A 26,966-nucleotide genomic window follows, 5' to 3' on the forward strand; every position below is an offset into this window, starting at 1 on the left:
GTTTTACTGACTCTATGATTACATTGAGCCCTGATAAAGAAAAAAACACTCAAAAACTCTGTCAAGTACAGTATAAGTGGAATATATACACATGAGGTTTAGCAGTAATTGGGTTTGTCATTGAGTTATTGATCACAAACAAAAGAAACAAAAGGAAGTTCAAATTGATATGTAGCAGAATTCTTTAAGAGATTTGCATACCACGAGGGGGCGCACTTCAAAAAAACACCCAAGGAAATAAAAAATAATAGCCGAATATTTCAAGAGATTTGCACACAAACAGAGGGCGCACTTCTTAAATGCCAACTTGACAAAACACGTGTGTGTGGTAACAACCAAGATCAGAACACACGGTTTAGAGCCTTGACCAGTCACAGTATTACTTTTTGTAATACTATATCGAGGAGAAATAAAGCCAAGAAAGATGGGAAAGATAAAAACTATCACCATAGATCAACCTCAACTAGCATTTGAAATGATTAACAAGACGAAGAAGAAAAAGAAGAAACCAAGGGCCAGGTAAGACCTCAAAAATAGAAGTGTTACGAGAAAAAAAAATGTGTGCTGTGTGTGTCATGTGTGTAATATTGCACACTGTACAGTGTATCTACTGACTACTAGCTATGCCTAGGTAGCGACATGGACCCTGAACACATGGTACTACTATTACTAATATACAAGTAAAGTAGTAGGCCTACTAATAAGAGCTGAATGGCATGCTAACTAACTGACATATACTTCATGTAATTAGGAATGAGATCATTCCACCATTGATTGTTGGGAAAAGAGAAAACTAGTTGCGATATAACGACTAACGTAACCCTCCTCCCGACGGAATCCCAATCATGACGATACAGGACAGTCTGACAGTACTATGAATTAACAGCTGTAGTTGATTTGGTCAAATTCTGGAGCTGTGGTGTGAATGATTCTATGTTTTGCTACCCAACATTTTCTGGCTATTGACCTGAGCTACATTGTGTGTCTCTACAAGCCAAACTTTAAACTGTAACTGAAAATGTCTTATAATTCTCCAGACCTCTTCTCATTTCAAGGCATTTCAGTTGTTTATGTCCACAGGTCCGACAACAAAACTCATTACATTATTTTACATAATCCTTCGTTACTTAGCCAAAGTGAGAAATTGAAATTATCAATAATAATGTTTGCTTTCTCCAAATTTATTACAGGAGTCAAACTGCCAAGACATCTGCAGAAGAAAAGGGCAGCTCTCTGCAAACGACTGCTCCAGATAGCAGTGGGAATGACCCGTACGCCATCGGTCAGATTGCTGGTTTGCTGACCAGTCAAAAGGGTCAATCGGACACAAAGCATCTTAAAGAGAAGGATGCATTGTTTTCAATGTTTGGTTCAGTTGGCTCAACTAGTGGCCCAACCTGCAGGACCAGACCAGCATTTGTTCCTCTTACTGCTGCTGGGTTGCCAAAGACACAGAAAACACAAGGACAAGCAAAAGATAAAGAGCCCCCAAAGCAAACAGGCAGGTGTGTTAATTTCAGCAATTGGTAAAATAACCAAACATTTTCATTTAGGGAGCAAGTGGGGGCAAAGAAATAAACTGGGTGGGAGTGGGGGGGGGGGGGCAGGCGGAGCGGGATATAGCAATTAAGAGGCTAATTGACGTATCAGACCATTCGTTTGTACATCTCTTTTTGAGTGGGGGCAAAGGTTAGCCTGTGTAATTTTAGGACCGATGTCTGAACAGAAATGAATCACTTGTACATACAAATTTGATGAGATGAATTGGATTTGCCTTTTGAAACATTTGTTATTGTTTACTCTCAATTTGAAAATCTAATTTCTTGCAGTACAAATCAGAAGCAGCAGCCAAAGCAGGAAGAACAGCAGCCACCTCCAAAGGCAGTAAAAAAACCATCCCCACAAGAGAAGCCTGCAGAGAAGTCTAAAGACACCGGTAAAGAAGATTCCACACCGAAACGACATAAACCCAATCCAGAAGAACTGAAGAAGACTGTCTTTGTTGGGAACCTTCCCATTTCATTTGACAAAAAGGTACTTAAATGTCTCAGTCTTTGATTGTACTAGGTAATAAGCCACAAAGGAAACTGATTGGGTAAATTGTTAATCAATTGGGGTTGAACAAAGAAAAATTGACTATAGCAGGGTCTGAACCAACGATCTCTGGATAAACGTCTCGACTCTCTACCAAAAAGACATTGTTATTAAAGGAGTTTAGATGATTGTTATTAACATTGTAGTACAAGATCATTTGAAGTAATTTTCATCTATGTTGTTACTTTTGACCTACATGTACACATTCCGAACAAAGATAACCAATTGCTGTAATTTCTTGAGCTGCAAAATATGAAACGTTTTACAGCGACACACCGTGCTCAAACCGTTCTTTAGCTCAATTGTCATTCTATATATATATGTACCGTACACATGATTTAATTTGTTGTTTTACTTTTCATTTGTAATCATGAATTCTAGAAACTACAGAAGCTATTCAGGAAGTTTGGAGAGATTAAGACTATGCGGTTTCGTTCAGTGGTAAGTGAAATATGATGATTCTCTCTAGTCAGTGTGTAGATAGATGTAGGATCTAATAGATGTTAAATTTGCAACGAGGATAAAGAATATTAATTTTGGTTTTGAACCCATACACCTGTATACTCAGTTTTTCCCCCGAGTTCTGTGAAAAATATCACAGGCATATTACTCGGGTGGGATTCGAAACCACAACCCTTGTTGTAGGATCTTATGTAATTCATGGTTCAGATACATGGAGAGTCACAAGGGAACTGGTTGCTACATAAAACTAATATGAAAAAGCTACATTGTACTTGATTTGACATACTGAACTGTATGGAAATGTAACAAACTATCCACTAAAATACAACAACCTGATCTAAGACTACCAGGGCACTCATACATAAACATCAAAGCTCAGTTAAACAGGTGTAGTTGCCAGGGTCATTGGGTGCAAAGGGTTATGGTGTATTTTTTCCCATTAATTAACTTCTTTTGGATGTTTGTTTCTTCTTCAGGCTCCATCCGACCCAGATCTTCCTAAGAGAGTTATTGCTCATACGTAAGTTGTGTTTACTTCTGTTATTTTACTCTCTAACTTTCAATAGAATATTGAATAAATTCATGTGAGTTTGATTCATTACAAAAGAATTGGCTTTTGCAATCTGTTTTATATAGCGGTGGGGGAGGGGGGGTTGGATCCCCTACTCATAACAATAACTGACTGGGTTCTTTTACGTTCATTACACAACACACTGGACCTATGGCTTGATGTCGCATCCGAAGAGTGAAACAAAGTGTCAAGACTGGGACTCAAACCCACAATCTGCTGATTAGAAACACCAGAGCTTGAGTCTGGTGCATTTGACTGCTCAACCACTTTGAGAAATATTCAAAGAATGTTATTTTATGAACTTTAATGTAGTGTGTTAATGTTAAATACAAATCTCACATTCATTCAAACAGGAAGCAGTTTCATGCAGATCGTAAATCTGTGAATAGTTACATCTTATTCACTACTGAAGAAGCCGCACAGAAAGCACTCAAAAGGTTTGTTCCTTTGAAATCGAATTAAATATCCCAAATGGTTACAATTGTAGCTTTGCATTTGGATTTAGTTTCAGTAGTTGGCGCTTACCATCCTAAATCATCACATCCTCTTTGTAAACCCTGTATCTTCAACATATACTAGCTTGGAACTATGTTATTTGAAGCAATATGAACATTTTGTGGTTTACGTGTAGCAGTGGCAAGCAATCAAATAGCCAGCCTGACAAGCTGGATGGAACTCTGACTAGTCCTTTTGTGCGTTTTAACTGGTATTTGGTCAGTGAATCACTGTTAAGGGGGATGCTGTACAGGTACACATGTTCCATTCATTACTTGTTTTTTTCTTGTGTTTTTAGGAATGGGAAACTGGTTGAGAATCACACTATTCGAGTAGATCTAGCCGGTAACAGCAGAGAGGTAAGAACTTTACATTGGAATCTTTGATACCAGTGACATTGTTCAATATTTCTCATAACATAGTATTTGCATCTCTTTCCAATTTAACAAAATTTCTGGTTTTATCTTGCCAAAGTACATGTATGAACAAAGTAGTCTCTGTCCTTGATCATTATTATCACTTTGCTATCGAGTCTCAATTATAATTTATCTTCCTTTGCCTCACACAGCATGATACCAAACACTCAATATTCCTTGGCAATCTGCCGTTCGATGTCAAAGATGACGTAGTAAGAGAACATTTTGAAGAATGTGGCACCGTTGAGAATGTTCGCATCATACGAGACGCTAAGACTGGGTTGGGGAAAGGATTTGGATATGTTCTCTTTACTGTAAGTATTTAGATTGATCTTGCTTATGTCAGAGAGTTGCTTAAGCACAAAAAGTAGCTAACCGCTAAATTATGCTTACCAGAATAAGGTTACCTGACAGAATACCATGTCACATGTACCATCCTTTACTGGTAACCTACTAATTTTTGCTTAGCTAAAAAAAATTCTGCTTTAAAAGCAGCTGTGTGAAACTTGGCCTAGCTGCTCACACAGCATCAGAAGAAGATCACAAAGTACACATGTATTATAAGAACAATGACTGTGTTAAACAAAGTTTAAGATAAGTAGGATTTGAAACTTTGCATGGTGGAAATACGATATAGAAAGGTTTGCGGTAACACCATGTAATGACTATTTCTAATGAGTTGGGGTGGTTCTGAAAAGAACCATTGGTTTCAACTCGACTGATCGTCAAATTTCTGATCGTCTTCTGGAGAAAGCTGGACTCTGATGCTGCATACTGCTTAAGTGATTGTTAACTTTTGTAAACTACAAGTAATCATTTAGGACCATCGCTTCACTGGTTCTGCAGGCCCTGTGCTTCCTATTGAAAGGGCAAGGTTACTCAGGCACTATTAGAAAGTAAAAGGCACTTTCACTAGGACATTTCTAAGGGGCACCAAGGCAATGACCAGGGGCAACAGATGTAATTGCCTCCCTTGCATCCAAAGGCCTGGTTCTCATCAATGGCTTCATTTTAAATTGACCCCAAATCACAGTGGGAATCCATCAAGATAAAAAAGTTGTGGCAGAGGTTGGATTCAAGTCTTGATTCTTGTGTCCTTAAAGTTAAACTCTCAACCATCATTGCATCTCCTTTTATGTAGTGTCTTTCCTTGATATTTGGAGTGATTATTAATAAGTTCTTTTAATCTTCCATGTGCCTGAGCAGGACGATGTGTCTGTTGAGTTTGCAATCAAGCTAGATGGCAGTAGAATGGCCGGACGTGACATACGAGTACAGAGAGCAACCAAACAGAAACAGATATCCTTTAGAAATATACTCCCAACATATTTCATCAAAGATTTGATCAGTTTTAATTATTTCATCTGGAACTTTTGGGAAATGTATCTTTCACTTCACTTACTTTAAAACGTTTGTGTTCTTTTGAGACTGCCAACAATTTTCTATTTCAAGTAAATTTTTACAGTTATGTGGGTATTTCTACTTGCTCAAAAAATCTTAGTACATTCTACTGGTTACAAAATGCAAGAAATTGTCAACAAAACTTGGGGAGGAGGTAGGATTGGGAGCAGGGTTGTGTTCATTTCACTGTGATTCAAAGAGACAAAAGTCTGTGAGTAAAACAATTTGTAGTCCTTAACTTCAGTGCACAGAGCTGTGAATGCAGTGAAAAGATTGCAGAAGAAATCTGATGTGAAAGGCAAGCCAGATGTTGGAAGGAGGAGCCATGGTAAACCAGTTGGGGTCAAACCAGGTCAGGTCAAGCCGGGTCGGGGCCAACCAGGACGAGGCCAGCCAGGACGGGGCAAGCCAGGTCGGGCCAAGCCAGCACAAGGGAAGTTGACCAAGCCTAAATCAGGACAACCAAGATCCAGTAAAGGTGGCAGAGGATCCATGAAGAAAGGAAAGGCATCCGGTGGTATCAAGAAATTTGCAAAAAGCAAGAGAAAATGAGAGGGGAACTAACTCTCGCATGATATAACCCTTGATCCCTCTGAGCACCATTAGTGAAGATGGCATTCAATCCACAGAATGATCCCCTGCGTCTGTTTCATACGTAATTATTAACTCTCCACTCACAAGTTTGCAAGATGCAAAAGAAAATAACTTTGACTTGGTATAACCCTTGACCCCTCTAGATATTTATAATGAGTGAAAGATGGTGTTAGCATTAATCAACAGAATGATCCCAGTCTGTTTCACATGTAATTATGTTATGAACAGTACAATGACATTAAACATTTATTTTTTAATATTTCCTATTCCCCCCCCCCCAAGTTAGTTGAATACACTTTAACATTAAAGATTTGTGTTCTGTTTTCAATATGTTTTAAATGATTAAGTCCAAATATTGAAACTGTTATTTAAAGGTTGATATGTTGTCCAGTCAGAAACTCAGCATATGGACAAATGAAGAAAAAAAGCCTAAGATGTTTTCAAAGTTTTCAAACATGTTTTACTGTTTTACGATTCTTAACAACTATAGAATTTCAAGCCGAAATAGTTCGAGGGAAATGTTTCCACCATGAACACAGTGAACACTTTAAACCATTTAAGTTATGTGTAAATCTGTGAATAATTATATTTTCACTCTTACCTTATGAGAATAAAAACCCATAAACAGAACATACTCTTTGAAAGATTCAATCATTCATTGGTTAAGTCCTGTCTTGGATTACTAAATAAAGACCACCTGTTCCCCACACCTATGTTCTTTATCATTTGTACTCGGGATAAAAAAGTTGAGGTTGCAAAGATTTCCTGAGTCAAGGCAAGATGGTTTATTCGCAGACAAAGTGTACATGTATAACAAATACTTGATCCTGAATAATAAACACCCTGTACCTCGTGTCTGTACAGCTCCTTATCAGCGAGTCAAAACAATTACACAAATCTCTTATTCTTATTAATTAAGCTAAATTAAAATGCACACAGTTTGGATTTCATTTGTATCTCTGAAATTGTAATCATTACTAATTTCTAAAAAACTATTTCTACTTTTTTCACAGGTTTCAAATCGTTCCCACAAATATATATATCCAAATTGGTTAATCCATTTGTAAAAAAAAAATCAATTATTTGAAGCAAATTTAATTGAGAAACAATGATACAATTATTCCTTTTTTGAAATTTGTTCCATGGCATTTTTATGACCAAATTCCTAGAATATTTGCTAAACCTTTGGTACAAAATAGTGCACCAAGCTCTTAACAACTTTCTTATAACACTTCCTTTGTGAATGGATTGATAATGGTCAGTTATTTTAATATTTATCCCTCCTACTGTGTGACCATTCAATATCAACCACTATGATTTTTGAGCATGCCGGCCTGCAATATCATATCATGTGGAGACTATCTACACAGTACACAGTCAACCCTCCTACTATGTGACCATTCAGTATCATTCACTCTGGTTTTGAATGATAAACTATGTAAGTCTGCAATGTATGTTATCAAGTGGTGAATGTATCTACATGTACATGATACACAGTCAACCCTCCTACTATGTGACCATTCAATATCATCCACTTTGGTTTGAATGACATAAACTGAATGTTGTGCCACCATATACACCACATGCAGTTGAATGATAGCAAATGGTCGGTCAAATCACTGGAAAATGGTAACAATGGAAGGACATATTTTTTTCAGTAAATCTTTGTAGGACCATTTTAAAATAAAAGCCAACTATTATTTAAGCTTCACTTATATTATTTACAGTCCAGCAAATACAAGCAAGTCACATTGTACATCACAGCTGAATAAAAATGCACACGAGCTGAATATTCAAACGATAAATTCATCATTTTTGGTATAAATATGTCTTCTCTTTAAACTCATTTCTTTACGGAGCCCTTAAACATGTTGTCATATCAAACAAAACTTATTAAAAATGTTTGACTATATGCTATAAGAGCTGCAACCATTACTTCACGTCAACTACACTACATTACATGCAGATCTGTTCAAATAAAACAACCAGAATTTATTTGGCAGTTGTTTAAAATCTTTGTACATGTATCAACGGTAATAATGCATGTAATAATTCCCGTCAAACTACCTTGTCATATTCTTAAATAAAAATGATATGTACAATTTGGTGAAGTATTTCATATGTTTATTTTTACTACCTGTAAATACTTTGATAAAAACTCTGCACTATCTCTTCTTCAGACTTTAAGTTTTTACTTCGACCTGGTTTTGCCGAAAAAAGTTTCTTAAAAAAAAAAAAGACAAGATTTCAGGAAATCATACGATTTGTAGAGTAGAAGAAACGGGAGAATTGTCTCGGACACTGGAATGACTTTAAATAACAACAATTAATGCACCAAACGTGCACAATTCAATCTCTAAAAAACAAAGCATCAATAAAAGTTATTGCTAAGTTATCTATCAGAAAACATTGACTTTATCTAAACGACTCTGACCAAAAGCTTCCAAATCACGTCCGTTTGCCACAATTCATTCACTAACTATACATAGAACTAAACATTAAACTGGACTAAATATTATACTAAATCAGTGTAAACACAACACAACACTGTTTACTACTGATATGGTGCTAGATTAATGGAAGTCTGGGAATAAGACATGAGCTACTGTATTAAAATGCAGCAAAATGAGGGTTGAGAGGTGGACAGACTACATGTACTTTCAAAGTCACATTGGGTTTGTTGATGTGACTTTACCATCATGCAAAACAAAATATGGAAAAATGCCCAGTAAAGTGGAACTGCTTTTGTAAATTACAATAAAATTTCCATAAAATATAAAGCTGCTGGTGACATTAACCAAGTAGTTGGCCATGTTTGTGTGAGCTCAGGTCATTCTTGAGGGGTGTCACGACTGAATAATAAGCCTTGCTATAATGGGCAGCGCGCCGTATCGATACCTCTTATCAATAACCATGGGGATTTGCTTTAAAAAAGAAAACGCTGACTGGTTCCAAAAAACCACCAATCTAAGCACACACTTTTTAAAAACTGTTGAGCAAGGTGCTTTTTAGGCCATTCAAATTAATTGTTATTACATGGTTACCAGAAACTGCATACAGTTAAACATGTCAAAGATCAAAGAATGAGAGGGGACCAGTTGCTCTTTGCCTTGCATCCTCTTTTGCGGGCTGTCATACTTGGGGCGTGTGAGGAGTAGGCCCAATTATAATGTGCCATATAATATTAGCCTATATAAATTCTTAATCAATACGTGGAGTTATGAGTGAGCAAAGTGTAACTACTCTAGCCCTTTCCCAAGTTCATCGGACCAACAGTAATTCTGATCATCTGACATTTATGTACAAATAGCACTCCTAAGATTCCATTGTTACAAACTAATTATTGCAGTTTCGCTCAACCCATTCTGCCACAATGTTTCAAAATCGATGGTCAAAAATAAAGATGCTGTTACTCAAATGTGTGAGACACCATTTGGTAGACAATATTGTTATTTGTTTACACAACATCGATGTGTGCTAAGCACTGTGTACACAGTGCTCCATCTCACTCCTATGAAAAGTGAATCCAAAGATATCCTATTCCATCTTTATAGTGGATCAATAAATACATGTATAATGGAATATGAATCACTAAACGTCAGATGATGTGCATATCCGCCAAATTCATCTAGACTGGCTTAGAGCGGACGGTTTATTACAACAGGAATTCATTGTGGCAACGATATTTTCAAAGGAAAACGATTACTCAAGAAGCTCCAAAAAACTTTTAAATAATTTCAGAATACTGACCCTAAAGTGGTTAAAACGTTGTCTTTGCAATGACAAGGAAATAATCTTAAGTGGTTTGTTGAGCACTGGAGTTCATTAGTTGCACATCTCTAGCATTTATTCAAATACAGACGTCTCCATCTAGGTGCTATCAACCGACTTCTTTTCAGGTTGTTTTTGACTGGCTAAGGCTTGTGCAGCTGCAAAAAAGAAAAGTAATAAATACAATCAGAATGGTTTATTGCAAAGAAACTATGGCTATGTCAAAATCAGCCGTAGCTGAATACATACAATAAAGTAAAGGGTGCCATCAGCCACACCTTAAGCAAATGCCGTAGCCAGGTTATAAGATTGTTTTTAATTAAAGACAAGCACTTGATTATTAAAGAGGAGGTGAAGTGTACAATTAAATTTTGTGATGTACTCTTTTTCAAATAGAAATACCCATTAAAGTGGTATAAAATGCCATTGTATTTGATACCATTCCAGTGCAAATTTTGTCAACATCCAAAACATTTGATGACATCATTCTGAGAAAAATGGTTTATACTATCAACAGCTGCAGTGCTTCTCACCAAGTAAGTTTTTATGGCCATTATTTTTTTGAGAATTCTGAGTGAAAAAGGTAATAATCCGAGGTTACACTCACCTTCTCGTTCTTTCCTGCGGAACTTTTTTCGTCGTCTATCGATGGTTGCTACTTCCGTCTTGAGTTGCATGTAGATCTTACGAAGGTCATTCAACTGCCTCTGGATTAGAGATATTCTCTCTTCAGGATCAGTGATGTGACTTACATCTACAAACAGACAAGAATCAATAAATCAATCAATCAATTAAACAAGAATCTTAGAAGAAACTTACTGGCGAGTGAGAAACAAAACACTCAAAGTAGTATGGGCTTCAAATTAAAGAGGGAACTATGTCAAGAGAAAGAGGAATTCAAAACAAATATATATCTTCATTACAAATATATATAGAACTCAAGTGCTCTTTACAAAGTAACTTTTAAGGGTGACTTTGTGGAGTAAAAGTACACTCTGCCTTTAGGCAATGTTTCTGAGATAAAGCTTTTTCATCAAGCAAGACTGAGGGTTTGAACTTGACTCACCTATTAGGAAGTTCCACTTGCGTGGGATTGGAGGTCCTTCTACCCTGTGATGGCTACTATGACTGACTTCTGACGTCTTCTTTTCACTTTCTCGTTTCTCTGATTTATGGCTAGAATGATGGTGTTTAAGATCAGACTGAGTTTCATCGGTATCGCTGCTACTATGACGGGGTGCTTCCCTCGCTGCTGACCGCCTCCTCTCAGCTACGGCCGACGCAACCGACGTCTGACGTCGGTTTCTCTTACGAGATCGTTTGTGAGATGATTCAGACTCAGATGTGTTTCTCCTCCGTTTCTTTGGAGATGGGGTTTCAGCAGCGACATCATGTTTAACAGTTCTGATATCAGTGCTTGTGGTTGGGGTGGGCATGTGAATATCTGCACTGCTGTTTGAGGAGCTTGTATCGTGATGAGGTGATTGCCGCCTCTGAGCGTGACTTGATTCACCGATACTTGCTACCTCAATCATAGCATCGCTGTCTGATTTCCCACTGACATGTTCATCATCGGCTTCATGGTGGGAGCCTTTGGCTGCGTCGTTACTCGCTGGAGAGGAAGGCTGCGCTGGAGAGTTCTCTGGTGATGTTGGTGGGGTTGATAACAATGGTCGGTTCTTGTTAAAGGCAAATGGTTTCCCAAGAACTGAACTGCTACTTGGTTCTGCTGGTAATGGTCTAGAGCTTTCAAAAGACTCAGTCTCCATTTTCCCATCTTTAGCACTTTTATCCTGTTTAGTTTCTGAGTCCATTGCAGCTTTCTTATCATGCTTAGGATCAGCCTCTTTCCTTTTCTTCTCCTCAGGTTCACTGGTTGTATCGTCCTTAGCACTCTCTTCTTTATTCTTTGCCTTGCCGTCTAAACTCTTACGACTCGCACGTTTTCTTCCCTTTCTCTTCTTAGTGTCCTCCTCTGGTTCTGGTTTCAGATTCACCGTTTCTTCCTTAACTTCCTTCTCCTTCTTTTCCTTCTCTTGTTCCTTGACTTTCTCCTTTGCTGCTTCCGCTTTTGCTTGTGATGACTTCTTATTAGTCTCTTTCTTCCCTTTTGTTTCTTTCTTGGCGTCTCCAGAGCTCTGTCGAGACTGATCTTTCTTGGCTTTGCTCTCTTTCTTGGATTTACTCTTCGTCTCCTTCTTCTTTTCCTTCTTGTCCTTCTTCTTTGGGGTTTCTACAGGTTGTGCTATCGGTTCCTCCTGCGGAATCAAACCATCTTGTTTCTTCTCCGATGGTGGCTTGATTTCCTCCACCTCCACGACCTTATCTTTCTTTTTGGTTTCCTCTTCTTTTACTTCTTCCTCCTTCTCCGCAGGAATATCTTTCAAATCTTCAACATCTTTTGGAGGTTCTACAACATCTTCTTTTTCGATTACAGCCTCAGCTTCCTTGACGACTTTTAAAGCCAGATTCTCTTCTGTCAGCTTCTCTAAGATGAGTTCAGGTTGAGCCTCTGCACTCCTGGTGTCCTCCACAGTCTTTTCCTCGACTGCGGGACTTTCTTTGTCGTCTTTTGTTTCTGGAAGATTGGAAATGCTGTCTTGGGAACTATTGTCTTCAACATCTTCACTTTCACTGTCAGACCCTGTATTAACAAACATGATGAAAAGAACAGTAATCAATAAAGGATTTGCATAACTCCTTTACTCATAATTTAATTAGAGACCACCAATCCAATTAGGTCAAGGTAAAGGTCATATCCTGAAATTTAAAAAGTTCACAGGGCTCAATTTCACAAAGTACTAACATTCATCTTCAGATGAGTTGGCAGTATTGCTAAAAGGATTTGCACACTCTGCTTAGCAAAGATTGATAAACAGTCAAGAACCATCAACACTTTTCCTGGAAATTGGGTGTAAAATATTAACAATATTTCCATGTTGATGGCTATACAGAATTGAATGGTCTCATAATAGGTGAAAAACCTATGACTACCCCCGCCCCAACAAAAACATTTTGTCCATTTGTTAAATGTAGGAATGACGTCTCAGTGACACTCACCTCTTGTAACACTCTCAGAGTGTCCGGAACTCCTCCTTGGTCTTGGTTTGGCTGTTGAGCAAAATCATTCATATCGGACTATTTAGCTTCATGTACAATTTGAGAAATTAAATGGCAAAAAAAAAAACAGTTCAAATTACAACAGTATTTCAATATGACAAAGTCAACACTTAAGCAATATTTCACTCAATGTGACATCGTATTCAAGGGGTCTATTCAACAAACGATTTGCCCAAATACCCTAAACCCAGCACTAAGTATTTGTATTTTCCACTCACCTGGAAGACCAGAAGCAAATGGTGAATCGGATAAACTCTTCCTGTCCGATCTCATGACACGTGTCGCATAAGATCGACTTGGAGTCGGTGATTTACTGGAGCTACTCTGTTCCTGTGGAGACGTAGACCTCCCTGGTGTAGATGGAGTAACACCAACAGTAGATACCCCGGCCACTGGAGATGGTGTAGGTGTCTTAGTTATGGAAGGTCGTCCTCGCTTTCCTGAGATCTTCCCAGGTGTCTTCTCTTTCTCCGATTTCTCTTCGGCGAGTTTCTTCAGCTCCCGTTCCTTTTCCGCTTCCTTTTCCGCCTTTTTCCGTTTGGATTCTTGTTCAGCCTTCTCCCGCTCTTCTTTCTCTTTCCTTTCTCTTTCCTCCTTGAGCTCTCGGTCGCGTTTCTCTTTTTCCTTCTTTTCCTTTTCTTTCCTCTCTTTTTCCTTCTGCTCCTTCTCTTTAGCCTTCTCCAATTCCAGTTTAGCTTTTTCTCTCTTCTCCCGTTCTTTTTCTTCCTTTTCCTTCTCCTTACGTTCCCTTTCTGCTTCCATCTCTTTCTCCTTCCTTTCCTTTTCCCGGTCTTTCTGTTGTCTCTCTCGTTTCTTCTCGGCCCATCCCAGGATGCGGTCAGCCGTGATGACCTCATCAAAGCGAACATTCCATCCCATGTAATGAATGGTATACACCACTTGACCATCCTCTACTTCATAATCAACAATCTGTAAACAAAAAACAAACCATATCAACATTTGTCAATCAAGTAAATAACCCGATTAAAAAGGAAACACTCACATAAATGTTGTGCAATTTGGGCAGATAGTTTGAGATGCTTTTACCCATTCTGATTTTCAATAAACCATACAACAATAACAAATGTTCAATAATTTTGGCTGGTCAGGTTGGCTATGTAGTATCTTGCCTTGCCTTCCACTTCTAGGACCCTGGTTTGAAATCTCCCTTGGGTTCTTGGCTAGTACAGTGATTAAGTTCGCTTTTCTGAGACTCCTTGGTTTTACGACCAATTTTCATAAATAAAACAAATGAAATGAAATCTTTACCTTGGCTTCGTAAATCTTCTGTGTTCTGCCTCGACCGTATTGAACTTTGATCTTCTCACCAATGTCAAAGTCAGCTTGGATGGACGGGTCATGCTCTTGTCTGAAGTAGGGAAACAAAAATAACAAATTTAAGATTTTAATCTACATGTGTCAGCAAAACATCGTTGAATGTCATGGCCAAGAATTTAAAATTTAAATCAAGCATATGAACAAATTAGGTAATTAATCAGGAATTTTTTTATAAGAAAGCAAGAAAATTGAATAAATTTCAGACGTACTTAAGTTCTGGTTGCTCAGTTCCTGAATCTTCTTCTTCTTCTTTATCAGCTTTACTCCCAGGACCTTCCAAGGTACGAGGATCTCTCCTTCTTCTTGCCTCTTTCTCTTTCTCCTTCTGACGTTTCTGTCTCAGATTTTCCAACTCCTTTTCCTTTTCTTCTCTCTCTTTCCTCTCCCGTTCCTTCTTGTCTCTTAACGCTTCTTTTTCTTTCTCAGCTTTTTCCTTCTTTTCTCTCTCCAAGCGCTCCTTTTCCTGCTTGGCTTTCTCCTTCTTCTCCTCTTCAGCCTTGTCCTTTTTCTCTTTCTCTAGGCGTTCTTTTTCTCTTTTCTCTCGTTGTTTCTTCTCTTCTTCTCTTCGTTCCTTCTCTTTCGCCTTGGAGTCTTTCTTATCTGGAGTTTCCTTCTCAGCTTTGGTTTCTGTTTTCTTATTGCCCTGCAAACCAATGAGATTGAGGAGTTGATGCTATGGATTCAAATTCTAATTTAAATATTCAAATTCAATCAACTGGGCTCACAAATTGTGAAAGTCCTAGCACTTTACTGGGTCGAACACGCACAAACTTTGTCAAGTTTATAATTAGTAGGATTTTACCAACCTTTTACAGAACTAATTGATTTAAATTCTAGAAAAGAAGTTATTAATAAACTTGGGGTAGAAAAACAAAAAAGTTGATTGAGCTTTGAACTAGCAATCCCTGTTCCAGGTGTTATGTAATGCATAGTATTATGTTGTCGGTCTCCCTATTTAACATTTGTTATGTTACCTTCTTCTTATTCCGTGGCGAGACTTCTTCCTCACTTTCAGACTCTTCCATCTTACGAAGCTCCTTGGGAGATGGAGACTTCTCTACTTTAGGGGAAATGGTCATTGGCCAACGCTCACTGTATGACGACCTCCGACGTGTCCTGGGTAAGGAACGTGTGATGCCAGGGCCAAGCTTGCGATTATACTCTTCAAATGCATACAGATACCTGTCAATTCAAATAAAAAAATGTAGTAATGGTTTAAAAATTATTATTTAACATTTGATCTTCTTTTGAGATGTTACAGGCTTCCATTATAAAGTGTTAAGTTTTATTTTTAAAAGTTTCATGGTATTCGCTCCTGCAATGCGACACACATTGCTACAGCCTGTCAATGCTCGGTCATTGTGGAAGGAAACATTGCATGTAAAGAAATTGTGTGCATCTCACCAATTTGCTGTTTTACAGCAAACTTAACTAGGTTGTAACTCCCCAATGCAGTCTTAAATCTGACTTACTTGTTATATGCAGCTTTGATGTTATAAGGCTGCGCTGTGGTAACAGAAGGAATACCCATCTTGGTGGAGACGTGGCGCCATTTCTGTTTATCGGTTACTTTACGACATCCTCCAATATCTTGAACCAACTTGTAGAGTTTGTAGAGATTCAAGTCTCGGAAACCAAGCACTGGTGGCTTGTTGATTGGAGTACCTGCCAAGGAAATAATTATTAAAACCTTCTTCTCTCTGGTAGATTGTGGAGCCTATTGTTTCACTATTCAAAACTATTTGTGATCATGTTGCTGTGCACCGTTTTGTTTGTTTGTTTGTTTGTTTGTTTGTTAAGCTGATCTTCCAGTCTAGGGAACTCTGCAAAATCCCACAAGGGGATATGGCAACAGCCAATCTCTCTCATACAAACAAGGAGTTTAACATCTATGATTATGAATTGCATAAATCAAGAAATTGTGATGCAGTAACTAGACAACATAGTCATTGCGAAATCAGTGGTTAGCTTGGTAGGATTTGAACCCACAACCTTGTCCTGCTTTTCTAACCACTTCGATATGGAAAAGCTATAGTGTGCGTACAACATAGTCACTGAGATCCCAGCTCCAGCAAGTTTGCCAGGGAAAACTAATGACAATGTGTTTTTATCCCAAATGCAAGAACAACAACATCTCATCTTCCTACCTCTTTCTTCCATGAATTTATGAAGTGAAGCGAGCCAAGCATCTTTCTCTTCATCATATTCATCATCAGTATCATCTTCACTTTCTTCTTCCTCTTCTTCAGCGTCTGCTTTCTCCGCATCATTCTTATTCTTCTTGTTTCCACTATTCCCGCGATTCTTTTTGAGCATATCAGGATCCCAGTTGCTAGGGAGTTGTCCCGTCTCAACAAAATTAACAGCTTTTTCAACCGCTGGAAAGACAAATCAAATTTAGTTTTATTCAACTGTGAAATCACAGACATCAATTCTTTTAACTCAGGAAAATACACAAATTTCAATAAATACAAATAAATAATTACTGATAATGAACAATATATATATAGGTAAGGTCAAAGGTGAGGAGAGACTGACCTATTTTTAAGGTGGAGAGATCTCCTTTGTAGTTATGATCTTTAGATGCAAACGCTCGACGACTCTGCTTGTCAATGCTATAGCTGTTTGAATAAATCACATGTCAACTTCTATTAATATCATCTAGTGGTAAATATTTCTCATCAGTCATACAATGATACAGCAAGTGAATGATAAGTTGATGTCAATTTGTTTATATTATTGTATTATAACTAATCCTAACTATTAGTATTTATGAGGCTAACTAAAAAATTAAGTATTAAATGGCAATCAATTATAAAAGTTAATGAGTTCCAAATTTTCACATATAAATGGTATGTGTTAGACGGTAAAACAAAAGCCAACTAATACCACAAATGCTATTGTGTCAAAACCCTCCTAATATGTGACCAATAAATATCACCTACTGTGGTTTAGAATCATAAATAAAATACTATGCAATTTAACTTAGTGAATACATCTACACAGCACACAGTCAACCCACCTACTGTGTTAACATTCAATATAATCCACTGTACTTTTGAATGATAAACTATACCAGCCTACAATATGAAAACATCTAGTGAATGCACATCAACCGTACGCACTAAACCCTCCTACTATCTGACCATTAACAGCACTATACCCAATACCAGTGTGGTTTTGAATGATATATTAACTGTACCAGCCTACAGTATGTAATCATCCTGCGAATGCATCTACCCATAAGCTGGTTTTGTGTACAATCACTATACACAACCCTTTCATTATCGATAATAAGAAAAAGTTTGTCAAGTCAATGACAAATATTAAGAAGAGTTAACACGATTATGCAGAATAGAAAATTCAAAGATATCATAACAATTTATATCGTGTTAAATGACCACCAAGGCAGTTTACAAAAATACAGTTTAAAACCAAGACCGAATATGATTATTTTCAAAATATAGCCACAATCAATTACATAATAGAACACATTTTCAAAATTAATTCAGTATCAGTGATTATTATCAAATCACATTCACAAGTTTAAATATAATCATTTTGCAATATTTTTATAAATTACAGCATGCAAAACAAGTAAAACAAATTTCTTCTTTTTCTTTGTTGTTATTGTTAAAATTATTATTTATTTGGCAGTTTATACAATTAATCAAAATTCAGACAGTCAAAAGAAGATAAAAGTGTAATATTGTCTTGCAAAATCAATTCAAAACAACTTTCTAAAAGAGATTAATAAATATCTGAGAATGATTCTTACTATCGATTGTCCTTAAATGACCTCGCCACAACATGATCCTTGGACTTGGGCTGAATATCTTTAGCTGTCGTAGGATCTACAACCTGAAAGTTCAAAACAATTAAATGAATTAAACAAATTTCATCTTTGTGGGGGTAAGGCAATTTTTGAACGTGGCACTTCATTTGGAATATCTTTAAGTCTATGGAGACCTTTTGAATGGGCAACATGGCCAAGACTGGGGCAACATGGCCAAGACTGGGGCAACATAAATAATTGCCTCTGTGCAATTCCAGTCCCGCTCATTTTTCAAAAGGCATGAGTAAAGCTGGGAAAAAGTACTGATATTAATATTCTTTGGGTAGAATTTACACAATTGAAACAGTAAAAACAATTTATTATTTATTTAAATGCAGTTTTATTTGGACAGGGTAGAATAGCCTTGGTATTACAACTGCTATCACTAAGGAACCTGTACACAGCAGTAAAATAGTCAAAGAGGCAACACATTCAAGTAAATATATAAAACCATTCAAACATACATATGTAAATAGTGCAAAGTAAAAGGTTCATTGTCACCATTGAAATATTTAATCTTTGTACATACCAAAGCAGGGAACCATTGGTTCTTGCGTTTGTCGTTGGTTTCCACGACGATGACCTTTCCGATGCTATCATCTCGGTCATCTTTCTTTGATTTCCTGCCGGTTGACGAGTCATCATCGCTATCATCATCATCATCATCTTCATCATCATCCCCATCACCACTAAAAAAAGTCATAGAAAGAAAAATTAAATTTGTGATTTCAAAAGCAAAATTTATACAACAGAAAGACGCTGCTAGGGTCCAAACATAAGGCAGAACATTTTGTAACAAATAATTCCTATTTTTCATTTTCAGTTAGGCTAAGTTGGTAGAGTGCCTGCACGTTAATCCGGAGGTCTTTGGTTCAAATACCGCTCCAGTCAATGTTTCTCTGTCCAACAGGAACAATTTAAAAATCGACCCAGTCAGCTTCTCTTATGGTTTATTATTTGATAGGTAAAGTCTCAATTGCACAAATAACAAATGTTGTCAATTTTGTGTGTGCTATACACGTCTTACCGTGATCGTGTGCTCAGCCTGCGTTTTCTCTTGTTCTTATTCTCACGCATGACCGGAGTACCAAAGTTCTCAGGATCAGTCAGTGGTAAATGGTCCAAGGTCTGGTAGGGAAACAAAATAAACAAAAATGAATCTTGTACAAAATGAGTTCAAAATCTTCTCCTTCAATCAAACAATTTTGTATAAGTTTCTTTTGATTAAAAAGTGGGATAAAATATGAGATAAGAGAAGAGGACATGCAATCTGAGATTGCTCTCTTGGTTCAGCCTGTAGGGAGACTAGAAACAAACATCAACTGAGACATTTACACTAATGACAACGTCAATATGCAATCATAACACAAACAATAAAAATGCAAAAATATTTCACAGAAAATACATCACACTTCTGAATCAGTATTCATACATTTTTTGACAAAACGACAATGCATGCTATAATAAAGCAGAAGATACATTGAATTAAAATTAAAGAAATAATCTACATCTTAAAAAGCATTCAAAATCACAGGCATGAAAATCAGAAAAGTTATACACTACACACATAAAGAATTAAAACACATTTGTTGGGAAGAAAGTACATTGAATCAACATTTATAACAATATGAATGAATAAATAATTCTAGAGAACAAAAAATATCAAAATTACACAGAAGCAATACAGGTAAATCACTGAACAATATACAAAACACTTTCTACACTCGTTTACAATTTTTTAATATAAAATTTAGATATTCTTACCTCACTCTCGTTGAAGTGTCTTTCACCTTGAAGACACAGGGAAGTTCTTCTTAACGTTTTTTCATCTCCATCATCAAAAACTGAAAGAATAATTATGCAGGTTTCAAATCTATACTGCCATCAGTTTTGGTGGTGGAAGTTTAGTTGTTGCAATGTTAGATTATTTTTCTGCTGTACAAAAATTAACTTACCATGACATTGAAAACATATATGAACAGATGACCAGAGTTACTTACCAACAGTGTATGTACTGGCATCAGTTAATTTCATAATAGTCCCTTTTGTCCAATTCTCTGTCTCTAAATGTTTGGCTTCAACCGGCTGTCCAACCTAAAGAGTGATAAATGAATCAGATAAAACATATAAGTAACCGTACTGCTCTTAAATATTGACATCAGACCTGATGCTCCTTTCTTGAAAGGGCAAGGACACCAAGGTGTTTTCTCCTTTGTTAAAGGCACCTCTGTGAGGAAAATAACTTTCTATCTGAACATTTCAAGAGACGCTAAGGCAATGACAGGGGGGCAACAGAGGCACAGTTGCCTCCATGAAGTATCAGGCCCCTGACTTCAACAGTAAAATTCAAACCCATAATAAATTTCATGTATAAGGTTTAGCCTTAATAGACTGTAATTCAATTAAAAATAAGCAACAAATATTTTCAATAAACTGCACAACAGCTGAAGAACTTGCTCAAAAAATGAAAACAAATTCAAAATTTTTCCAGACAATTGTAGTTAAGCATTTGATCATGACTTACTTTCAGGTTTCCTTTGACTAGCTCATCTGGAATCACTCCATTTGTCCCATCACTGAAGTGCACCTATCATAAAGAAATAAAGGAACTATTTTATCAACTTGAACCACCCTTAAAAAAAAAAACATATATGTTTACTTACTGTGACCACCACATTCACATTTATAAGGTTGTATAAAACAAGGATATAATCCAAGACATTTATAAATAATTGTCATGGCTTCCTTATCCCTAACATTAACTTGGCCCGATTTCACAAAGCACTAAAATTCATATAAACATCATAGTTCAGGGCCGATTTCACAAAGAGTAAGATTTACCTTTTTGTTCAAATGTTGACTTTCACTCTGATAAATATCTTTTAATTGTGTTGATTATCGAAAAACTCTTACTCATAAACAATTAAGATAATTCAGTGCTTGCTAACAATTTAACAGTCCAAATGTTAAATTGTGTAGGTATTATTGCTCAATCAATTTATGGTTGTAGCTGCAAACCCTGCAAATTGAAGCACTGACGATGAATCGCAACTCACCTTGCATTTAACAAACTTCTTCACAATTTTCACTTTAGCTTCACAGAAAGCACCTCGATACTTTGCACTAACATCGGTTCCTACTGTGAGGTATGCTGGCTCTTCCCCACTGGCCTGAAAGAACAAAATGAATAAAAAGAACAAACTGTAAATAACAATCAACACAGATATCAAAGTTATGAACCACATTCCATTTTACAGGTCATTTATTTCAAAATCACATCATATACCAAGAATAAAAAATGTTAGACATGAAAGAATAAAAACAAAGTAAGCAGAGATTATTGTTAAAAAACAAAGAATATAGTTCTCAAACAGTAAATGAAAACCATAAAGGTTTGGCGGGATTGTGTGCATAATTACTAATTCACCCTGATTCTGTGTGGGTTTTCAAATGTTATTTTTGTAAAATTTCAATCAGGCCAGACAGTTGGTGGGCAGTGCCAAGAAATGTAAATGCAATAAGAGTTGATCAATCTAGAGTCATGAAAATAGCACCTAATTAAACTTAGTGAAACAAGTTAATTTCAGACTGACGTTGGGTGTAATCTGTTCTGTACATCTTGTGTATTTTCCAGACAATTGAAATTGAATGGCAGTCAGTTGAATTGAAAATAGATGTCAGATTTTGCATTGTCTCTTGACTTAAAAACATTTATTCTGAACTTACATTTTCTGAATACGACGATATCAAAAATTGGGCGAGTGCAACCCTAATCAAAATATTCCAAAATATTCGCTAGATACGGGAAATTTGTTCATTCTGCCTGACTGTGAAAACGCAAAGTTGTCGGCGTTTCGCCGGTGTCGTCTGCGCCTCTGAAAAAGCGTTTGACTGCTTGAATTTGCAGCAAATAAAAAATTAATAAATCTCCACAAAATATACATTACCATTGTTTATTTCATTCAGTTCCACTTCAGCATGTGAAGACTTAATTTATCTCTACAACCTATAAGTTGTATCAGTCAATTTGTGTGGAATTACGTCGCAAAAGATTTACTCATTTTGTCAATTTCTTCATTCTGTAGTCCGTCTGTTTGAAGGAGACATAAGTTTAGCATCAGTTTGTGTTGTGCGTACGTACGTGATGTGTATTGCATTAACGTACAGTACATGGTGAATCATGTCACAACAACATATCATGGGGGGTCCCTCGCTCTGATTGGTCACTTATCACGTGTGACGAAACGTTTCAGGTCACGGTTAGTCTGGCTTCATTCTTTAATGCTGTGTATAAACATAAAAAAGGGATAGGTTACAAGACATTGCAAAAGGTAAATCCCCGGTAGCTGGTTCCCCGAAAAACCAGTTAAAATATAGTCTGGTGCTTATCACCACGTTGGTAATTTTTGAGTATAAATCAAAGGTGATTGTGTGTAATTAAGTCGCGGTGCAGACGAACTGAGCTATTTTTGGGAAACCATAAACAAATGGCAGCTAGACTCCGCGCTTGACCGACTTTTGAAGGTTAGAAAACTGCCTGTATCGTCTGCTAAATATTGGGTTCTTTTGCATATATTTGTGCGCAGTAATTGTGTAGGGATTGTCCATAATTTGTAAATTGTAATTAAGTGGATAATGCTCGTCTTTTCTAGTTATTCAATTCATTGTTATAATTTTATATGATTTGATTATTTATTCAAAAATATTATTATTATATAAATTTCCATTCATATTTTATTTACATCACATTAATATAATATTAATATAATAATACTAACTATCATGACTATTTGTCTCTTGAATGTTGCTTTAATAGTTTGGAGTAAGATGAATGAAACCTGCAGTATGACAGAACATTCAGCTTCAACTGATAAGGTAAATTTGAATCAAAATCAATTTTTGCTAATCATTTATTTATCAAGCCAATAACTTTATTATTTTATTAATTGATTGTTGTTGCTTGAAATGAAAGTTGAATGGTATTCTCGGATTTGCTTTAAGTTCATGGCTTCAAGTTCAAACTCACAAACACCTGGATAAAATTGTTGTTTACTTTATTGTTGGGTTGTTAATAATTGTATTAACCTCCAGTGACCAGTTCGTAGCTAATAAAGTTTTGTAATAACATTAATAATAATATTTTGATATAAATTATAATAAATAATATGTTCTTTCTATATCCAATGCATTAAGTACATGGCTACTGCATTTTGATGTGGTTTGTTATTGTTTTGTTCTTTCTAAAGATTTTAAAGACAAGAGAAGAAATTACAAGACAATCCATCTGTAACATTTCTGATGCAATCTCAACTGTGGTGAGCCACAGCACCAATGATGAATTCAGGAACACTTGTTTCTCACTCCTAGAGGTATGTATATTCTTCTTATTTATAACTTAACTTTATTCTAAATCCAAACAGAGAGAATGACGGTATAAATACACAATCAAGAACCACAGGAAAATATCAATACAACAAGCTTTGAAGTTGAAAGGGCCATACATATAAGCACTTATATTTAAAACCATAATTATTTTGATTTGATTTTATAAGTTCAGCAACTGTGGCATATGTAAAAAACCAAAGTCTAACAATTTTGACAATCGATTGTGAGTAAAGGAAAGTTTGAAAGAATGTTCAAGCTGGATAGAAGAGATAAAATCTGTGTTTGTTTATTATTGTTTTGTTTGATCCTTAGGTACCTAACTCATCTAGTCTAGCAGCAGCAGTTTCTTCCAAACTCACATCTATATCATCTTATCGTTATGAAGTTTCATTGCCATCTGAAGCACCAACAACACAACAGGTAAAAAACAGGATCAGTCAATAGAGGGCGCTCTTTAGGTTCACTGTTAAGTTGCTTGGTATGGAAAAAAAAAAGGTTATTTCCAATCCACACAGACCCTTGTAGTTTCAAGATTGCATTGAATCTGTTTTATATCTAAAGCTGTTGGTATTTTAATGGTATGAAACATAGCATTATTTTTGTCGATTTGATTGGGGTATGCAATGATTTAAATGTGTTTATATTGTTTTAGTAAAGTAGGGTTGTCAAGATGTTGGAAATTGAAACTATTTTACAGTACAATAAGAATGAGATGCCTGGGGCAATAATTAGTGTACAAAGTATTCAACGTAAATATTCAGATGAAATAAGATAGTTGATTGATTTCATTTATTGGCAGATATTTAATATGTATTTTGACCTTTTAGGCTTGAGCTTAAAATTGATAGGTAGAATTGGGACTTCCTTAATTTGCGTTGATTTTTTCTGAACTGATCAGCAGCAGCCTCCTGTAGTGCTATGGGGTCAGTTGAATTCACAGCAGTCATCAATGGAGTCAAGTCTGCAGAAAGATCAAGAAATATCACAACTCCAACCTACAGATAACTTTAATAATGCCTTTGATGTAAGTAGAAAGAAATAAGAAAAGACAGGGAAGTAAACTACTGAGCCAGCATAATAATAATTATTATATTGTAAAAAAAAACATCTGTTTGTCGCAGTCCAAAGACTGAATTAAAATACAGATTAAAATAATCCCCAGATATATTTGTTTTGTTGTTATCCACCATGGAGTTTAGGAAACAACAGCCTTTTCAGTTTAAAAGAAAGATCATTGATTAATTCTAGTTCATAAAAATTACATCACAGTGGAGAAAAGATATTCAAAAGGAAGAATGCTATACTAATGTTATCTGAGCTTACACTGAAAATGATTACCATTATTATTGACAAGAACCGTTGTTAGAGTTTATCTTTGAGCGTTATGAAATCACCTGGAAGTTAGAAGTGGTTGGCACTTTCACATCCTTGTTGTGTAAGCTGATACATTCAGGAGATTCCAAAAGTCATTTTGTTTTGTCAAAAAGGATAATTGAGTGGCGTGGAAACGTGTTTCAATGACAGGATCATATGAAAACATGAATTCCCATATGACAGAGAGACTGTTTAGAGCCTAGTCTCAGATTGGTTGATGAAAGATGAACTTAAGCAGATTATTATTTGTTTGTTTCCATAGTTGGATTTTAATGATGATGACTTTTTCGATGAGATCAAGACAACTGTGGTATCAGAAACTAAACGGCAAATCCCACCACAATTTGACAGTAATGTAGCAACATCATCCATCATCAACCCTCCCAAGTCTCTTGAGGTAACTCAATAAATAGCTTGTGGTATTTTACCTGTGGAAATGATCTTGTGAAAATAACTAATCACATCAATTAAACATGTTTAAAATAAGATTATCTTTACAAATACATTCAATGTGAGGATTATCAAATATCAAGCAGTTTTCAGTTGAAGAATGTTAAACCTTGAAATTTTTAAAACAAAAGCATATCAAGGCTTCTGCTTGAAAAATATTGAGACATTGAATGTATATCAACAGAAAAAAAACCAATGAAATTTGTTTTGAACTTTGTTTATGGTGTTTTATTTGAAGGTCCCAAGTTACATATCTTTTCCTTGTTTACATTAAATAATCTCCAATACTGAATGGATTTTGTTTAAGTATAAAGTTTAACTGAGCAGTAAGTGTCCACTGTGATGTGTTTTGATCTTGTACCCAGGTTCCTAGTTCACCATTCATCAAAGGGGACTGGTTTGATGAAGTCTTAGACACCGATCTGTTCTTCAATGAAAGCTGAGATGATGTCATACCCCAAAATAGATTGCCCTGTGAGCAGCAACAGTGGTCATCTATTTAAAGGTATGACATCACTACCTCCATATAGCAGTAGCTACCGACCACCGTGATATCCAAGCTTCCTACGCCAGTAATTGAGTTCACTTTGATAAAATCTGCTTCTCACACAAAAAGTTAGTCAGTGGTTTGCCTTGAATGTTTTTAATTTCTGAGTTCTCCTCTTAAATGTAAATGTTTAGTCTCTGGGCCCAAATTTCGTAGAGCTGCTTAAGCAGACAATTTTTCTAAGCAGAAATGAGCAGGATACCAATCACAAACTGTACATGGTTCATAGTATTTTGGCAGGTAACCTTACTCTGGTAAGCATAAAGATTCGGGCCCACTTTCATAATGCTGCTGGGTGCTTGCCACAGAATCAGGCTCTAAACTGAAAATGATAACCCTTTTCTTGACAAGTTGTTGTTAGAGTTTGTCTTTGAACCTCATGAATTGAAATGAAAGGAAGAAGTTGTTCTCACTTTCACATCCTTGTTGTGTAAGCTGATAGGACATTCTGAAAGACTTATCGTTTTGTTTTGTCAAATTGGATATTTGAGTTATTTATACGTTTTAAAACATTGGCTTTATAGTGACTGGGCAAACCCATTTCAGAATTGCTGCACTGGTGTTTTTTTGAAAACTTAAAAGCTGTGTTTCTGAAATTTGTGAATAATAATGATAATGAAGACAACTCAATGTTTGAGGCCATTTCTCAGGTTATTGTTGCTGACCTAAACTTGATTAAAACATAATGTCTTCACAGATCTTTTCTAGATCTTGATTTGCTAATTATATGACAATTTATTAATTTCTTGCCATTTGTTGTTTATAGAAGGTTCATCTAAGTTAAAAGTTCTACAAGGTGTACAATTGACAAACAATTTTCTCAGGTATTATAATGTAATTTTTTTATATTTGTTATTATATTCAGTTAGGATATAACAAATGACTGATTTCTTATTAAACATTTAAAATGCAGAAATGCATTTTGAGAACTGAAATGATGCGTAAAAGAGTTGCTCATTTGATATTAGCTTGAATTCATTAGGATCCCAGCAACACTACACAGCCCGACTACATACAGGAACCCAACATGCTATGCCGACAATGATAAACCAGGCTTTAAAGCTTGAATTTAACTCGTTCTCACAGAAAGATGAACTATTTTGTATTTGATAG

The 26,966-nt window shown here is 36.1% G+C and overlaps 3 protein-coding genes across 6 annotated transcripts; 2 read left to right on the forward strand and 1 right to left on the reverse strand.

Annotated features, from left to right (window-relative positions):
- Nucleotides 1–293: 293 nt before the first annotated feature.
- Nucleotides 294–8,271, forward strand: LOC117287935 (RNA-binding protein 34-like). Its single transcript, XM_033768574.1, has 10 exons — nucleotides 294–519; nucleotides 1,191–1,505; nucleotides 1,830–2,034; nucleotides 2,476–2,535; nucleotides 3,033–3,076; nucleotides 3,481–3,564; nucleotides 3,921–3,981; nucleotides 4,191–4,352; nucleotides 5,245–5,337; nucleotides 5,689–8,271. The coding sequence occupies exons 1-10, from the start codon at nucleotides 425–427 to the stop codon at nucleotides 5,989–5,991; spliced, it is 1,422 nt and encodes a 473-aa protein (XP_033624465.1). The 5' UTR covers nucleotides 294–424; the 3' UTR covers nucleotides 5,992–8,271.
- Nucleotides 6,795–22,218, reverse strand: LOC117287926 (AT-rich interactive domain-containing protein 4B-like). Its single transcript, XM_033768563.1, has 19 exons — nucleotides 22,045–22,218; nucleotides 21,154–21,267; nucleotides 20,622–20,684; nucleotides 20,098–20,191; nucleotides 19,862–19,941; nucleotides 19,125–19,225; nucleotides 18,627–18,786; nucleotides 18,041–18,123; nucleotides 16,801–16,883; nucleotides 16,410–16,640; nucleotides 15,735–15,927; nucleotides 15,237–15,444; nucleotides 14,472–14,905; nucleotides 14,194–14,293; nucleotides 13,143–13,854; nucleotides 12,865–12,915; nucleotides 10,871–12,448; nucleotides 10,412–10,558; nucleotides 6,795–9,962 (listed from the first exon to the last, which is right to left on the reverse strand). The coding sequence occupies exons 1-19, from the start codon at nucleotides 22,045–22,047 to the stop codon at nucleotides 9,904–9,906; spliced, it is 4,494 nt and encodes a 1,497-aa protein (XP_033624454.1). The 5' UTR covers nucleotides 22,048–22,218; the 3' UTR covers nucleotides 6,795–9,903.
- Nucleotides 22,219–22,561: 343 nt separating this feature from the next.
- Nucleotides 22,562–26,724, forward strand: LOC117296194. Of its 4 annotated transcripts, none has more exons than XM_033779092.1 (7): nucleotides 22,562–22,621; nucleotides 22,914–22,972; nucleotides 23,344–23,466; nucleotides 23,795–23,902; nucleotides 24,381–24,506; nucleotides 25,119–25,253; nucleotides 25,672–26,724. In XM_033779092.1, exons 2-7 carry the CDS (start codon nucleotides 22,925–22,927, stop codon nucleotides 25,747–25,749), a joined length of 618 nt encoding a protein of 205 aa, XP_033634983.1. In that variant the 5' UTR covers nucleotides 22,562–22,621; nucleotides 22,914–22,924; the 3' UTR covers nucleotides 25,750–26,724. The 4 variants fall into 4 exon arrangements, with proteins under 4 accessions (XP_033634983.1, XP_033634985.1, XP_033634986.1 ...); XM_033779094.1 differs by having other exon boundaries at nucleotides 24,384–24,506; XM_033779095.1 differs by having other exon boundaries at nucleotides 24,387–24,506.
- Nucleotides 26,725–26,966: the final 242 nt, after the last annotated feature.

This window comes from Asterias rubens, chromosome 1 (genome assembly GCF_902459465.1).
Source record: "Asterias rubens chromosome 1, eAstRub1.3, whole genome shotgun sequence".
Lineage (NCBI taxonomy): Eukaryota > Metazoa > Echinodermata > Asteroidea > Forcipulatida > Asteriidae > Asterias > Asterias rubens.